We start from the raw sequence: 12,908 nt of genomic DNA, 5'->3' as shown, positions 1-12,908 counted from the left end.
CAACACGATGAGTGACACAAATGCACTATAATGACAAATCTGGCCCTAAGTGCAGCAGTGACTACTAGGAGTGTGGCAGCTGCACCAGCATCTGGGTGAGCAGATTGTAACATTTGTGCACCAACAGCCCAATAATCTCTTCGTTACCTTGGTGTAGTATTTCACACAGTTCCAGGGACAGGTCGTAAGCGACCCACTTTCTTCTGCCTTACATTCAGTCAACAATCATCCCAAACACAAATGTTTAAGCACCACCCCCACCCCTTGTTGGAGGGCAAGATTAGAATGGGGCAAGTGGAATGATTGACACACAGCAGCACCTCCTGCTCTGAAAGCAACTTTGAGCCTGCTGCCTATTGAGGTAATGCCTGAATGACAGAATGGCCAATCCAGCTCTGCATAACGTTATTTTTTCCAGGTGTCTCTCGATTTCTCGTACATATAGCTTCTTCACACACAGTTCTCTGAGCATTGTACATTATTAGTATGTAGTGAGATTGACTGATTTCCCATTCAAATCATACAAAAAAAAAAGTGAATGAATGCTTTAAATAACCTCAGCCACTGGTAATTTCTCAGGCCCAATCCATGTCACGCAGCGCAACATTGAGCGTGCAGCCTATTGAGGTAATGCCTGAATGACAGAATAGCCAATCCAACCCTGCATAAACCTGTTCTATCCAAGTGTCTCTCAATTTCTTGTACTCCTGGCATCCTCACACACAGTTCTGTGAATATTGTACATCATTAACATGCAGTGCGGTTCCCTGATTTCCCATTCAAACTTTACAAAAAAGTGATGAAATGCTTGAATTAATCTCAGCCACTGGTAATTTTTCGAGGCACATCGCAACCAATCGTTATTTTGAGCACCATGCCACCTCAGTTTGAACAGCTATATGCAAATCTGCCTTGACCCGGTTTCAATGGGAACAGTCCAGTCTGAACTGCCAAGAAAATTCCTCCATCAACCCGAACAGGAGCAAACCAGGACTGGTTTTGCCCCAGTTATGGACTCATCCGCCAGGTATAGCTTAGTTTCAGTGACAGTGTGCACAGGATCCATGTCTGGGCATACCCATGCCACTTAGGACGACACATCAAAGTATAAAAAAATGAATATTCTTGGTACACATTTGCAGCGGGAGGCAGTGGTTTGAAGTGTTTTCAGGGAAATGTACCAAATATAGTGATGTTAGCAGTGTGATGTGTCTTTGTAGTGCCAGCCTATCTGTTACCTAGTGTCCCTCCTGCTGTGGCACTGCTCTTCAATGCATCCTGTCCTGCCTCTTCCACCCCTCTCATCCCTCTCTATCTGTCCAGCCCACGCCCTTCCTTTCCGGTTCCGTTCCCTCCCATTCTGCTCCTCTTCTGATGTTCCTTCCATCTAGTCCCTCTCTTGAGGTCCCTTGCATCTAGTCCATCCATTCTTGTCCCCTCCTGTTCTGTCACTTCCATCCTGTTACTCCCCTCCACTTCACCCCTCTTGTACCTTCTGCTCCCCTCCTGTATCTCATTACATCTACCTCCCATTCTGCACAGTCCCTCCCAGGCTGCCTTTCCCTCCTAACCCACCAACTGGGCCATTCTTCCCCTACCATTCTGCCTTTTACTCTTAACCTGTCCTGTCCATTGGGTCAAAGTCCTCCTGTCCTATTACTCCTCTTCCTGCACAATCCCTCCTTTCCTATCCCACCCTTCCCATCCATGTCAGTTCTTCCCATCTGGCTACACACCTCCTTTCCTATTCATCCTGTTCCATCTCTCCTACCTATTAGTCTTTCCATACTTCTTCTACCCTGCTCTGTACTTTCAATCTAGCCCTGTTGTTCCCATCCTGCTGCATTCTCTTGTTTCATCAGTCTCATCTTGCCTCACTCTTCCCCTCTTGCACTTCAATTCCAACCTACCCGGACCGACCCACCTTTCTTCGCCCCTCCCACATTGCCCCATCCTGGAGATTCTGCATGTACCTTCCAACCTACCCCAGTCCTCCCATCCTGCTGATATTGTGTCCTGTTGTTCCCTTACAGCCCCAACCCTTCCATTTGGGCCATCCTTTTCATCCAGCCCCTCCACGCCTTCATTCATACCTACGACCATGATATTAAAGTCGAAGCCAGTCCTCATGGTCTTCTTCCTCATCTGCTCGATGATGGTATCGATGCCAATGTAGCCAAGGAGGTTCGGGTTGAGGCCTGCCGTGGGCTTCATGGCAACAGCCGGCTTCGGACGGGTCTCTGGCACCTGCTCCGACATGACCGGCTCTGCCCTGGGCTCTGCCAACCCTGCAAGGGGAGGGAGAGTAATTGTTGCAGCTGTTCTATCAATCCAGTCCCCTCAGCCTATATATGCACAAGGCATTCCCTAAATATGTTTGTATATACTCCTAGTCATAACAACTAGATGTCAGATACAGCAGTTTGAGCCCAGTCATAGCCGAAATGTGGTGAAAGAAAATTATTCTACCATAGAATGACAGACTCTATACTTTGTACCAATGGAAACGGCTATGTAATTGAACAGGCTATGTATTCAAGTAAAAAATACCCAAACATGCCCAGTCCCACACATGTTCTGTGTCCTTGTGCCAATACACTAAATTCATTCCGCCCTAGCAATGAATTGCTATCTATCCACGAAGTCCTGAGACAACAAGCCAATTCTCCAGTTCCACTTATTTGTGAAGTAAAAGGTTTAATAGCATTATTCCACTCAGAGTTCCACTGTACCAAAGAAAAGTAGTCTCTTCAAAAGATTGCTGCTGGGCACCCCGCATCAAAGACCAAATGGGTCAATTGTGAAATCCCATTTACAAATGGGAATGCGAAAAATATCTTATACAAGGTAAATCTCTATAACTAGCCTGCTCCTGGGAGAAGAGTAACTTGTAAACTATCTTCAGAGAGGAAACATTAAGGTATACCAGTGGAAGTCATTAAAGAATTGGGATAGATTTCCTTCATTTTTCGTGTGTATTTCATTAGTTAAAATCGAACAAAAATGGACAATAGCAAATCCTTTAAAGAGGGTTTAAGTATGAAATTTTATTTCAAAACTTGGAAATCATAAATGTTTTTAAGACAACATTGAAAATCCTTTCGAAGGAAAGAAAATCCTGAACAGATTGAAAGAGGAGAAATTACCCTTTGACAAAGAAGATGTTTAAAAACCTTTAAAAATCGATCATTGAAATCCCCTTTTAAGAGACAAAATTAAAAAATCTGTTTATACAGAAGGATGGTTTGGAAAGTTGGGAAATGGTACTGTTGGAAATACTTAAAAGAGGGGAAATTTCAAAATTGACTTTAAAAACTGGGAAATCATGATTTTTTTATAAGAAGATATTGAAAAATATTTTGAAAAAAATTAAATAAGGAGTACATACAGTGAAGGAGCAGACATCATGAAATTCCAGTTGAAGGATCATATGTTGAAAATTCCTATGCTCAAAGAGACCACTGGTTTTCATTTTTAGGAGAAACAAATCTATACACCGTCTTAGAAAAATAGCAGCTTGGAAACAACATTTAAAAAGAGCACATTTAGAGGCTCGAAAGAAGATTTATAAAAAAGATAGAAGTTTGAAATTTCCTCTATAGATTGTGAAATCATAAATGTATTTAGAGACTGAGGCACTGAAAATGTCATTTGAGGAAATCTTGACCAAATCAAAGGATGTGAAATTATGAAATCCCATTTTACGAGGATTAGTTTTGTAAACTTTTTTTTTACGAGTGTAACATTTGGGATCATTGAGGGTGAGCCTGTTGGTGTTTCAGGCGTCTGGGCCTGGGTTGCATTTTATCTCACTCTCTGTCTGAGCAAATGTGCTTGCTGGGCCCTGGGAGTATGAGGTGTCCGTGGCTCACGCAGTGGGCCACCTCATAAGGGCGGCCACCTTAGTGCCACATTAGGCACACCACCACCCCTCTAGTTGAGAGGACCCCGGGGGGGAGTTCCCCAGCCCGGCACGCCGGCTGCATCACTTCGGGTGCACAGAGGGTAGTGGTGAGGTACTTATACCTGCCTCCGTCCATCTGGCGCCCTCTTTGGCTCAGCACACACAGTCTCCCGCCCTACCGCATACCAGGCGTGTTGGCTGGTAAGCACAGCTAGAAAGGACTGTTTAATGTTTTCATTTGTTTTGCAGGCAGAGCTACAGGGTGATCAGAAGGTGGAAGGGTACCTCTTCAGGTGCACAAAAGGGTTGCTGTGCCAAACCCCAGGAGTTTTTACGGCAGGACACTGGAGCAAGAATTTTTGGCGCCCGCTAGTCCTTCAGGCGGGTGTAAGCCTGAGCAACCGGGGGCTTGCCTTGCAATGCTCCGCACTTAAAAGGGCGTGAGTAAAGTGGTGGACCAGTGATTTGTGGTATTCAAGGGTGGAATCCCCTCATAACTGGTAGCACCGATTGGATCGGTCACGGCATAGATGTTTTAACGCATGGGCAAAGTGGGCTCTTGCCCAGGGCCCCAGCCTATCAAGTGGCCCCCTTACAGAGCCAGTTCTTTTCTGCAGAGTCTTGCCCTGATGACTGACTAATTTTTAAACAAATTATTTTAGATACAGTTTACCTTTAATTTATTTTTAATGTGGGTTATGTGTGAGAGTCTATTACGGGCATTTTGCAGCCAAATGTTGTGTTTAGGTTTCATCAAACATCCATAAATATTTCAGATCAAAACCAGACCCCATGTATGAGAAATGGGAGGGGGTCTCGAGAGATTATTTGCAGTAATATTAGTGAGCTGCTGCTGTGTTACAATATTGAAAACACACATCACTGTCCCTGAATTTTTTTAAATAAACACATTTAGAATTTAGAAGAGTGAGTCTGTGCATTTTCATTGACCTGGCCAAAGATGGCATAATAGAGCTAAAATAGGATCAGAAATTCAATACTGTTCTGAACAGGGGCCCCCAAGATATGTTTGGCCCTGGGCCCCCAAATTCCTTAAGATGTCCCTGGGTCACGGTGCAATTTGGCTCTTCAGGCGGGCAGGGCAGCGTAGGTTAGTCAACACTGCCTGCCCTTGGATCAGCCGTAAGTTAACCCACCACGTTGAAATGCTTTTGTATGGAATAAACCTGCAGCAAACTGTTGCCAACAAAATTGTATTGTGAGATGTATTTATCCCAATTGCATGCTAGGTTCTGCAAAGGTGGAGAGGGTTGCCTATATAGGTACCCTGTGTCGAGCGGGAGCAGAGTGTGCAGGCCGCCCATGCCCCTGCCTGCTGCAGACGGATGTCTCGTGCCGGCATACAGCTTTATGCTGCTGACAGCCAGATGTCTGAGAGCCGAAGTGGAGTGACAGGCAGTCTCTGCACTGCCTCCGTGCATTCCGGGCCTCAGATGTGCGCCTCGGAGTGAGTCTGGCGGCTGGCAGCCTCTGGCTCCTTGCAGGAGGTGGCGTCATGTAAAGCAGGGCGGCAGACTCCTTGAGCCTCGGTGTCAGGTGTCTCGTTCTCGGCCCCCGTGTCTGGTTTACGGCTGTCTTACCCCAGGGGCCCTGAGCCTTGGGGACAGGCAGACTCGCTGTCTGCCAAGCTGCGTGCGGGCGTCCAGTGCAGCCGCTAGCAGCCAGCCTGGGGACCGGGCTCTGATCTGAGCCGGCCTGACAGACAGCCCTGTCTCTGTCGCATCCTCGGCATCTCTAGATCTGGGCCTCAACCTCTGTCTTTACCTCGCCTCGGGTGATCTGGGCTGCCTGTCCCTGTACCCACCGCACGCTGGATGTCTGGGTATGGCCTGAGACTGGTGGACAGGCAGCTCGTCGTGGTATCACGCCCCTCTCAGCTTTGTTTCCATCTCGGTGCCTGTCTTGCACTATGCCGAGAGGAGATGTCTGGCCCCGACCCGCAGATGATGCGAGCTGGGCTGGCAGGCAGCGTCTGGTCTGTCGGTGCCTGAATTCCGCTGGCTCCTGCACCTGACTAACAGGCTGTCTGCCTCTTCAAGGCGCTAGGTGCCTTGAAGCGGCAGATCCTGCTGCTGTATCTCTGCCCGTCTCTTCTCAGGTGATCTGAGCCTGCCTGACATGGAGCCTCTGCGTCTCTCCTACCCTGTGTTCTGAGTCTGGCTGGCAGGCGGAGTATCAGTCCCTCGGCCCAGGGGTGACGTGAGGCATGCTGGCAGGTTGCGTGTCTGGGACCTGGGCCCTCTGACAGGCAGCCTCGTCCCTACTCTCACCTCAGGCGATCTTGCCTCATAGAAACAGCCACCGCATACTGGGTGTCTGGATCCGATCTCAGCCTGGCCTTCCCCCCTTCTCCTTGGTACATCGCTCCACCGTAGCTGCCATCAATGCGCCCTAAAGCCATCCTGCGAACAAAGAGCGCGCCTCCGCCCATGGTCTGGTGGGTGTGTCCGACACGTTTCTCTTACCTACGGGCGGCGCATCCATGAAACAAGAGACTCATCACCTGTTCCTGACCCCTTTTCCCGCATGCCTGTAAACACAAACCCACCGTGTGAGCCAAGGGCCCTGCTGTGGTCGCAGCCTCTCCACACTGACCTCAACCCCCCCCCAGCAGCATCCTCACCTTTGAACATGTATCCTCTTCCCTCCGTCTGCTGATCAATGGATCTATGGATCAGACTTTCGATGGGAATGTCTATATATCCATCTATTCATCCGTCTTTCCTGCGTCTCTCGCAGGTGCTTGGCTTATTGTGCGGGCTCAGTTGCCCCCCTTCCTCCTCTCCTCCCTCCTCTCTTTGCTCCTCATTCTCTTCTCCCTCCTCCTCCTTGGTTGCTGGGAGACGCAAAGATGGAGATGCTGGGGCCGCAAGGACAGCGGGTCACGTGACTCCAGTGATACCCAGGCCCACTCTCCCCCTCCCACCTTCTGTCATCCATCAGACCCGAGGGGAGGAGAGGGCGGGGAAAAGGGGCAAGGGAGAGACTGGGTCACGGTTGCTGAGCTTTGCTGTGTAATGCGAGAGGAGGCGGGCCACAGTGAGAGGTTGGGCTACCCTGATGCTGGGTAATGTGCGAGAGGAGACGGTGGGATTGTGCGAGGAAAGGGTTGCTTTAGCTCGAGGCAACAGCACAATGAGAAAGGAGGGCGGGTTATTGTGGGAGGGTGTGTATGAGAAGTGTAGGAGGGGCTATTGTGCGAGGGTGTGTGTCACCAATGCTGTCTGCTGCTGTGTAATGTGAGAAGAGGAGGGGTTATCGTAGAAGTGAGTGTGCCATTAGTATCAGCTGCTGCTGTATTGAGGCGGGAAGAGTGGTTATTGTGTACAGAGGGAGAAGAGACAAGAGTCAGCTGTACAATAACACTGACTGCTGCTTTGTATCGCCCGTGAGTTGACCCACCATGTTGGCATATTTCTTGTGTGAAATAAACCTACAGAAATATTGTCTCCAACAACTACTGTGTCTTGTGTGTTCTTTATTTGGTATTGCTGTGTTTACGGTTGGGGTGAGTTGCTGATATTGGCACTATGACTGCTGCTTTGTAATGTGAGAAGAGGATTGGTTCTCGTGTAAGCATGTATGTACTCAATGCCGACTGCTTCTTGGTTGTATGAGTAGGAGGAGTTATTGGGCGAGGGTGTGTATGAGTATGAGAGGTTATTCATTATGTGAGGGTGTGTGAGAGTAGGAGGGGTTATTGTGCGAGAGTGTGTATGAGAGTTGGTGGGGTTATTGTGCGAGGGTGTGTATTAGAGTCCGAGGGGTTATTGTGTGAGAGTAAGTATGAGAGTAGGTAGTTATTGTGCAAGGGTGTGTATGAGGAGTAGGAGGGGTTATTGTGCAAGAGTGTGTATGAGAGTAGGAGGGGTTATTGTGTGAGGGTGTGTATGAGAAGAGTAGGAGGGGTTATTGTGCGAGGGTGTGTATGAGGAGTGGGAGGAGTTATTGTGCAAGAGTGTGTATGAGAGTAGGAGGGGTTATTGTGCTAGGGTGTGTATGAGAGTAGGAGGGGTTATTGTGCTAGGGTGTGTATGAGAGTAGGAGGGGTTATTGTGCGAGGGTGTGTATGAGAGTCCGAGGGGTTATTGTGCGAGAGTAAGTATGAGAGTAGGTAGTTATTGTGCAAGGGTGTGTATGAGGAGTAGGAGGGGTTATTGTGCAAGAGTGTGTATGAGAGTAGGAGGGGTTATTGTGTGAGGGTGTGTATGAGAAGAGTAGGAGGGGTTATTGTGCGAGGGTGTGTATGAGAGTAGGAGGGGTTGTGCGAGGGTGTGTATGAGAGTAGGAGGGGTTATTGTGCGAGTGTTTATGGGATGAGGTGGGGTTATTATGCTAGGGTGTGTATGAGAAGAGAAGGAGGGTTATTGTGCGAGAGTGTGTATGAGAGTAGGAGGGGTTGTTGTGTGAGGGTGTGTATCAGAGTAGGAGGGGTTATTGTGCGAGTGTGTATGAGAGTAGGTGAGGTTATTGCGCAAGGGTGTGTATGAGAAGAGTAGGAGAGATTATTGTGTGAGGGTGTGTATATGTATTGCTGTCTACTTCTGTGTAATTTGGCTGCCCGTGGCCCATGCAGGGGGCCCCCAAAGGAGGGCGGCCACCTTAGTGCCACATGAGGACACAAACCCAACAGGTCTAGTGTTTGGAACCCAACCCGGGCCCGGCGCTACCTTTGTCAAGTCTGGCAGGCCATTGGGGGGTAGGGGGGCAGGTATATCTACCTCCCCACCCATCTGGGGATCCTTTTCGCACCGAGACATCACACTGAGGAATTTGGGTCAAGCCGCCTCTGGTCGCGTCGAGTCCGGATTTGCGTCAGTGTTGTTGCGGCGAGTCGCCTCCCCCACACTTCTGGGATCCCGCTGTCCCTGTGTGGCCCCTCCCCGTACTCTGGTGGCAGGAGTAGAATTGCCCCCGCCCAAAGCCCACCCACCCCGCCGTCATACATTACCGGCCTGCAGCTCTCGACCATGGTCTGCTGCTGGTGGTCCACTAGGGGGTAGCGCAAGCCACTGGGCAGAGGTGTGGCAGTCTCGGGCCCTGGTTGACTCGACCTTCACTAAGGGACCGGTTGGGACCGGTGGGCAGCCGCCGAGTTGTCAACAATGGGGGGGCTTGCGGGGCTTACCTCGGCTTGTATTGTATTGTATTGTAATTGCATTTACTAACCCTGACGAGGCGTCGAAGCGCTTTTTCGGCGAGTAGCACACTACTCCGGGACCCATAGAGGATTAGTGTTTATTTTGTTTTTTATTTTGAAAGTTTTATAGAGCGCGTACAAGATCCTGGCGGATATCAGAGCGCTTTACAGTCAGTAAAAGTTACTGATACAACACATCAGTGAAAATCAAAGCACATATACAAAACATTTTATAAAAAGCAAAATAGTAAGGTGCAACGCACAATCTATCTCATTGAGTGAGACAGGAGGAAGATATAATGTCTAGGATGTTTAGGTGGTCCTTTATCAAAGTCAGGTTGCGGTTGGTCTCGAGATTTCAGTAGACCTTACTTCAGGTGAATTTGGCCATGAGAATCGATTTTACATCTTTTTTGAAAGAGGCAGTGGAGGGGTTAAGTCTGGTTTCTGGGGGTAAGGCATTCCATATCCTGGGTGCCATCCCAGAAAAGGTTCGGTTATATGTTTTCTTCTTATTGAATTTTTGTGGTTTCAGTAGTAGGTTTTCTGCACTTCTTGAGGATCTGATCCCACCAGAGATCCTCAGTTTCTGTGCCAGATAGCTAGGTGCATTGTGATGCATGGCTTTGTGCGTCATACATGCTAAAGGATCCTTTGATGTCACATTTACTCAGATGAATTCTGGCTTCCAGAGGTAGCCAGTTCAAGGATTGTAGGTCCGGGGAGATGTGGGAACTTCTTTTAGAACCAGTGATAAGTCTCGCTGCTACATTGATTGAAGCTCTTAACGGTGCTGTTGATGCCTTGGGTAGGCCACAAAGAGAGACACATCCGTATTCCACTTTCGGTATAACTAGAGCTTTTACTGCCTGCTTGAAGTCATTGTGTGGTAGGAAGGGTTTCAGTTTCCTCAGTGTGTTTATCTGGAAGTTTGCTCCCTTTGTGGCATTGCTGATGTGTTTTTGCATATTGAGGTTACTGTCAAAAGTTATTCCTAGTGATTTCGCTGAGTCCACGATGATAGGTTGAACGTTGAATGCCGTAAGATGTTTCATCCATTCTTGCATTTTGGGGACTTGGGCAGGTGGAGCTATTAGCAGGAATTTGGTTTTTAGGGCATTCAGTTTGAGATGATTTTCTGCCAGCCAAGTTTGGGCATTCCTAAGCGTTGCATTAAGCAATTTTTTGTCGCCTAAGGTGTGAATCTTAAGGTATAGTTGTGTGTCGTCGGCGTACATGTGATATTGCACGTTAGATGCATGTAGAATTTCGGTGAGTGGTTCCATGAAAAGGTTAAACTGTGTCGGGGATAGTGAGGACCCTTGCGGGACTCCAAGGTTACTGGGACAGGCTTGGACAAGGAGTTATTGGCTTTGAATTGTTGTGTCCGATTTTGAAGAAATTAGGAAAACCAGTTTAGCACTGCCCCTGATAAACCCATTCTATGTTCCAGGAGGTCTATTAAGTTCTCATGTTTGACCGTATCAAAGGCTGATGAGAGGTCTAGCAGGATGAGTAAGCAGGATCCATTTTGATCCAGGATTTGCAGCGCGTCGTCAATTATGTGGGTCATGGCTGATTCAGTGCTATGACCTGCACGGAAGCCTAATTGATGTTTGTTAAGGAGGTCAAAGTGATCGATATGCCTCGTTAGTTGTAGGTGAACACATTTTTCCAGAAGTTTGGCCAAGGTCGGAATATTGGAAATAGGGCGATAGTTGTTTAGGTCTGAGGTTTTGTAATTCTCGAGTCTGACTCCATTTTGTTCTGTGCCACCATTTTGTGTTGCCCTCACGTAGGCCTGTGAAGGTAGCCTGGCGAATAAAATGGCCTGGCCTTCTTAGTTTATGTATACATTAACTAGGTTTCTTTTTGACTCTGAAACGAACTGTAAGAAACTGACCTCTTCACCTGAAACTGACCTCGCAAAGCCAATTTCCCTGATCGATCTTTGTCTGAGATTGCCAATCAATGTTCAGGACATCGTTAACTTTTAATTTCCTTGCACATGCCTTATCTTGTTCAGCATCTGTTACCGTTTCTTTTTTATGTTTCTTCATTACATGGGTTATGCTTTCAATTATAGGTTTGTCCGTCTTGTGGAGATTGAATTTGGGACATTCCTAATAATTAACTTTTGGGTTGGGATACTGTAAATTGAGTTTTTGTTATGTGATACTTTATTCAAAAATGTACCTTATTGGCTAGAATTTTGTGCAGTGGGTGTACATTTATAATGTGAATATTGGGTATAAAAGGAGACGTCTCGCCTTAGTAAAATGAGCAGTCTCCTGAGAATTTACACCGTGATGTATTTCTAGGATCACTGTTACTAGCTGCAGCTAATAAACTTGGTCTCTGATGCCATCCAGAAGTATTCCGTGTCTCTGTATACCAAGACAGGTGAACTCGAAGATCTTAGGCGTGCCCCTGATGCCACTGGGCTAAACCCCGGTTCTTCAACTGGCGCCCAACGTCGGGCGACTTCAGCGGTACTGGTCCAAGCTCTAAGATTGTGAGGAGCACCGTGAGGAAAAATCTGGAGGACGGCCGCCACTTCATCGACCCCTGCATGTAGACGTGGACCGAAGGTTTTTTTCTGCGAGGCTTCCCCTTTCCGACGGCTGCGAAGGACTGCTGCCCTGACTGTCACCCTGTCTTGGACCCTCTTGTGATAATTTGCAAGGCGAGACGTTAGACGGTCTTCTGGTGGCTTGACAGACATTTGGATCGCTCCCACGACTTTGTTTTGTTTCTTGGTTTTGATTCGGCCATTGCAATAGTCGAAGCCGAGGGGTTCGTATATTTGCGAGTGTATCATTTTTGATAACCCCTTGAAGTTTGAAGCAAGACTAGTGAGCTAAAAGATGCCTGGTTTTAGCAAATTTAGGAAATGGTTTTGTTGTAGTTGTAATAGGGATTCCCGATTGGAGGACTCGTGTCAGATACCTCCGGTTGGAACTCCAACTTATGAGCTCTATTCAAAGCATGGTGTAGGTCCCATTACCTTTAATGAAGCATGGGTCCGTTATAAAAGGAAAGATGGTGTTTTACGATGGCCCCAACATGGTAGTTTTGAATCAGATATTTTAGATAACCTAGAAGTTGCCCGGCCGGCGATGTTTGACTCTTTCCGCCTTTGGCATAAGGAAGCCAAACAGCGAGAAATTAAGCAAGCTAAGAGAGATAGGAAGGAAAGGAATATATCGGTAATGCAAGCTGCTAGGCAGTTTAAGGAAGATGAAGAAGATCGTGCGATTGAAGTATCAGATAGACAACATTGCATGGCCATTGACAAATGTTACCCGGCTTTGCCACTCCCCCTTTCAAATGTGACTGAAGACCCTGAAAAGGATCCTTTGATGCCACATTTACTGAGATTACCACCCCCTTATGTGCAGGGTGCTACTGCACCTCCGTTACCTCCAGTTGTTGCATCCCTTGTTGTCGTTCAACCCCCTGTTGTTGTTCAGCCACCCATTGCTTCACAGGTGGTTCTTCCTCCCCCGGCGCAGCCCCCTCCAGGGCCGCCAGCCTTGCCACCAGCCTTGCCTCAAACTCTTTTACCTTACACTCCTTTATCTTCGACCTCTCTTATTTCTATCCCTACATCTCTGTCGCCTCAAAACACTTTGTCTCCTGTCCTCATGTCAACTTCTTCTCCTTCTGCTCAGCAACAAATGACTGAGACTGTCACTAGTCTTTTGTCTCCTTTCTTTGGGACACTGAATATGACCCCTGTTTCTGAACGTAAGCAGAGACGTAGTCAGCTCCCTCGTCCCGAAGAGCGGGCAGTGTTAGATCTCCTTGCTCGTAGATGGGTTTTGAATACCTCCAGGTACA

General features: G+C 47.8%; 1 protein-coding gene across 2 annotated transcripts in view; it reads right to left on the bottom strand.

Moving 5' to 3' along the window:
- The window catches only part of SEPTIN3 (septin 3), an 86,813-nt gene that overhangs the window by 47,920 nt on the left and 25,985 nt on the right, over positions 1 to 12,908 (bottom strand). The window contains exons 1-2 of one of the 2 annotated variants that reach the window (XM_086958446.1): positions 6,549 to 6,741; positions 2,094 to 2,288 (exon numbers count right to left, since the gene is read on the bottom strand). In XM_086958446.1, the coding sequence (XP_086814572.1) occupies positions 2,094 to 2,288; positions 6,549 to 6,558 (205 nt within the window). In that variant the 5' untranslated portion in view covers positions 6,559 to 6,741. Of the gene's footprint in view, positions 1 to 2,093; positions 2,289 to 6,548; positions 6,742 to 12,908 lie in introns of those variants that run through there. The other variant, XM_086958442.1, reaches the window with a different exon arrangement.

Source organism: Lissotriton vulgaris, chromosome 1_1 (assembly GCF_964263255.1).
Source record: "Lissotriton vulgaris chromosome 1_1, aLisVul1.2, whole genome shotgun sequence".
In the NCBI taxonomy this organism is placed as follows: Eukaryota; Metazoa; Chordata; class Amphibia; order Caudata; family Salamandridae; genus Lissotriton; species Lissotriton vulgaris.
Note: the sequence above shows the minus strand (reverse complement) of the source record. Positions and strands in the feature narration are given on the sequence as shown.